General features: G+C 36.7%; 1 protein-coding gene across 1 annotated transcript; it reads right to left on the minus strand.

Annotated features, from left to right (window-relative positions):
- Positions 1-2,612: 2,612 nt before the first annotated feature.
- On the minus strand, positions 2,613-4,278 carry LOC109182574 (BAG family molecular chaperone regulator 4-like). Its single transcript, XM_019332727.1, has 4 exons — positions 3,874-4,278; positions 3,349-3,593; positions 3,127-3,273; positions 2,613-2,950 (listed from the first exon to the last, which is right to left on the minus strand). Exons 1-4 carry the CDS (start codon positions 4,121-4,123, stop codon positions 2,750-2,752), a joined length of 843 nt encoding a protein of 280 aa, XP_019188272.1. The 5' UTR covers positions 4,124-4,278; the 3' UTR covers positions 2,613-2,749.

The following is a 4,278-nucleotide window of genomic DNA, read 5'->3' on the forward strand; positions in this document are numbered from 1 at the left end:
TAATTAGTTCAGTTACTATATTTGGGGTCGGCACAGTCGGGTTCATGGTCAGTCCAAATTGAGAATGATCTCCCTAGGTGACATGACCGAATACCGATCAAGTGTACGGTACAAGAGGGATCGTATACCTTAGGGGTATTCCCTAGCTATGAGGCTATGAGCCACATTTAGTCTTTGAATATTAAAATTTTTTGATTTAGTTGGGTGATTCTTTAATCGCAGAATTAACAACTAATATCCCTTCTAATTAAATAATTTGTATTTTTTATACAAAATATTCAGTATTTGTAAATTTAAATTTGTAATATAATTTTAATTTTTTAACTTAGATTTTAACATTATTAAAGTTTGTATATAATATTTGTATTCTAAAGTTTGTATATAACTTAGGTGACTGGCAAATTATATCGTGCACCGCGGTGCATAATCAATTATGCACTGCGCATCAAAACGACGTCGTTTTATTTAATGAAAAGAAAGTAAGAAACAGCATCCGATCAGCGCTGTTCCGCAAAAAAGTAACTCTGTTCTTCAGTTTCATTTTGTATACACCACAGTTTCAGTTCAACACAACTTCTGTTTCATTTCGATATAACTACAGTTTCATTCAATATTTATACACTCAAATATGTGAAAATGTTATTTAATTTTATTTTATATACACTATAATTTCATTAAAACACAACTACATGATCATTTCCATATAATTACAGTTTAATTGTACAATATACACTCAAATATGTGAAATGTTATTCAGTTTCATTTTATATACACTGCAGTTTTATTTCACCACAACTACAGTATCATTTTGATATAACTGCAGTTTCATTTGATAATATAAAAATAATACGTGAGGCAGTATCGGTTTAGATACACTGTAGTGTCGCTCCATTAACTAACAGCATGCCGTTTCTTTACTTAAAGAAACGACGCCGTTTTGATTGCGGTGCACGTGCACCGCAGTCCACGATATAACGACCCTAGGTGTCTTAGGTGGGCCGGTAATAGCTTGAGGCACCACTACTCTACTCCCCACTTTCTCCAATCATTATTATGTAGATAGTGTGAATCATGATCTAAAAATAGAGAAAATTTCAATTTTGGTTCACTGACTATTGGAGTTGTGTTAATTGCAACACTTGACTTTCAAAAATGTTAATTTAGTACCTTGACTATGCAATTTCTATCAATTTTAGTCACGCCGGCCAAATTACCGACCAAATCTCACCGGAAAAATTTAATAGGTCAAATAATAGGGGTATTTTAGTCATTTTGCTCGCCACCCCTCTTTTCTCCAATTAGCTTCTCTCCCTTTCCGATTGACGATTCTGGAGGGTATCGAACTCCACTGCCACCACATGGTTGGAAGCATTGCCATAGGAGTTGGTTTCATTGAAGAGGCCAAAATATGGGTACGGAAATGCGCCAGGAAGACTTCTTGGTGGTGTAATGGCAAAGGTAAGGCCATAGCACAAGCTGGGAATCTGGGTCACCATAGCACAAACAAAGGTGGTGGAGAACGAGAAAACAGAGGCGTTGGGTGAATTCTTGAAATTGATTGGCATGGGGTAAAAGCTCCACCATTTATAATCTTCTTCCGGCGGTAGTTTTGGGTATACAAACATTTATAATCTTCTTCTTTCGACCGTAATCGTGTCCTCACGACAAGAACTCAGGCTTAGGTGACCTATTTCCGGCGGTGGTCAGACCGATCAACAGATCTACGGCTAATTTGTGGCATTGCAGTATGAATTAGGACATTGCAGATTATAAAGATGAAAAATCCGAGATGCGAAAGAGAAAGAGACAAACATTTAAAAAAAAAAAAAGCGAAAGAGACATTTTAGTACATTCTCGTACCAGAGCTTTGCCATTTTTGAGATGAACCCCATTTCTTGATTTGATAAAAACATATCAGCAAGTTTCTTAAAAGCCTTGAGATTGGCAAAGAATGAAAGAAAAACAGTCGATTTGCGAAGAAGATTTTCAGATTGGAGCAGAACAATGTTCCTCGTCGTCTTCTTCTTTGTTAATCGCCGGAAAACATGGTGGAAAAGATGACTCGTCGGAGAAGGAATAAAAGTAGTGAAATGACTAAAATATCCATATTATTTTATTTATTAATATTTTCTGGTCACATTTGGCCGATAATTTGGCCGGCGTGACCAAAATTGATAAGAATTGCATAGTCAAAGTACTAAATTAACATTTTTGAAAGTCAAGGTGTTGCAATTAACACAACTCCAATAGTCAGTGAACCAAAATTGAAATTTTCTCTCTAAAAATATATAAAGTACTTTAATCAAACTCATAAATACATTATATTATCTAAAAAAAAATTTATTATTCTAACACATAAAGTACATTATTTTAACTCATAATTTTTTTTTCAAAATATTCATTAAATAATTTGCCCCACTTTCTCAGCTGTATCCCTGTATTTGTAGTCCACCTAGCCAAACATATGCCCTAGGCTACAGCGTTTGGTCTGATACTCTGATTGATTATTCATTGCCGTATTGCTGCAACCTTGTGAATCTCATGTTTAGACCAAATTATGCAACAGTGCAAGCCCGCAGATTTGTAAATTATATTGTTACTGTGAGACTAAGTTCTCTTCATTAATGTTTGATTTAAGCCAAAAAAAAAAAAAAAAACACAAATCTTTACATTAAAAATGTAGTCCGTAGCAATGTTGCATACAAAATCTGTGGGAAAAAATAAGGAAAAAAAAGGCAGAGATGATCCATCAGTCAAATAGCTCCCAGTCATGAGTGATTGTTGTGGACTGCTGTAATGGCTTTGGTGCAGTGAGGCTTCCAACTCCAGACTCCAATCTCTCCCATTTGGTACCCATCATAGTTGTAGCATTAGGACTTCTTATAAAAGGGTTGGAACATCTTGCCTTCATATTGTCCACACTATCCACAAAGCTTTGAACTCGACGAACCTGTCAATTGCACGTACAATCTAAATTAAGACGTTGCCATTAGACCTGAATATTCGTGTTTCATGACACCATATTTACGGGTTTTGACCCAATGTTGCAGAAGCCGCTAGGCACCTAATCAGTCGAGTAATAATAATAAGAAAAACATCTATCTTTTTGAAGTGTGACTAACGAACCTCCATTTTTCTTTGAGCTCTTGCTTCTCCATCTGCTACAATACTGTCGAGTTTAAGCAACTGCAACATGAGCAACTCCGTCAACACAACAAACTCCTTGTCGTCGACTTTGCTACCTCTCTCCAAAGTTGTCTCTAACGCTGCAACCTAAAACGACAACATATACAACGTAACTAGTTTGTCGTTTAATTTGTATGCAGGAGTGCTGAGAGAGCAAAGAACCTTGTTGTAGAGCTTATCAACTTCTGCTCTAACTATGGAAACAGCTTCATAGGCTGGATTTTTCATCAACTCCTTCATTTTCTTGTCTTTGCTCGCAGGATCCTCCAAAAGGATAACCTTTGACATGTCTTTTACACCAGCCATGTGAAGGCATTCATTGTTGTCCTTCTCTTTTCCTTGGAACAATAGCCTCTGCACTTTAGGCTCCAGCCCACTTTTATGCCAAACAACTTCCTTCAGTTCCCCTTCATTATTGTATTATTACATTCCACAATTATGCCTCAAAACCCCAACAACTGCCCAAACCAAATCTCATGAAAACCTACTAACCGTAGTTTCTAACATATATAGGCAACAGTCAATGGTTTTCAATATTGCTGCTAAGGATAAACCAACTATATTCATTGCTTAATCCAAGAATGATAGTCATAATTAACTATAAATAATTAAACTTGGCCTAACTACACCACAAAAACAAGATTATATAATGGCCCAAATTCCAGAAGGTATGAATTAATGAATTACCGAAAGTAGATTGAGCTGGGATAGTGACATCGTGGTAACAAGAATCAAAAGACAGCTTGATTTTGATGATCGGACCAACCCCAGTAGTAGTTGCATCTGACGGCGCAGAATTAACGGGTGATGATGAATCCCCACAACTACTTCTCCTCTGGACCAGCAGGCCACCAGGTCTCACCTCCCAATCTATGACACTTCTCTCATTCTTAGTCTCCACACTCCTACTTTTTGAAGAAGAAGAAAACTTTCTCATTGCTATAAAAATGGTGGAGGGTGGGACGTTTGATTCAGAAAGGTGAGGGGTTAATTTAATGTAATGGTGAAGAAGAAGAAGACGAAGAAAGAGAGAGAAAGGTTGAGGTTTGAACAGAGTTTGATGGGATATCAGTGTGGAAAGTGACTTCTCAA

The sequence above is a fragment of the Ipomoea nil genome, unplaced genomic scaffold (assembly GCF_001879475.1).
Source record: "Ipomoea nil cultivar Tokyo-kokei standard unplaced genomic scaffold, Asagao_1.1 scaffold1074, whole genome shotgun sequence".
Taxonomy (NCBI): domain Eukaryota; kingdom Viridiplantae; phylum Streptophyta; class Magnoliopsida; order Solanales; family Convolvulaceae; genus Ipomoea; species Ipomoea nil.

Coding starts and splice junctions, on each gene's coding strand:
- LOC109182574 (XM_019332727.1), bottom strand. CDS start 4,123: ATGAGAAAGTTTTCTTCTTCTTCAAAAAGTAGGAGTGTGGAGACTAAG. Junction 3,274..3,348: donor TTGATAAGCTCTACAACAAG/GTTCTTTGCTCT, acceptor TTGTCGTTTTAG/GTTGCAGCGTTAGAGACAAC. Junction 2,951..3,126: donor GAGCTCAAAGAAAAATGGAG/GTTCGTTAGTCA, acceptor TGCAATTGACAG/GTTCGTCGAGTTCAAAGCTT.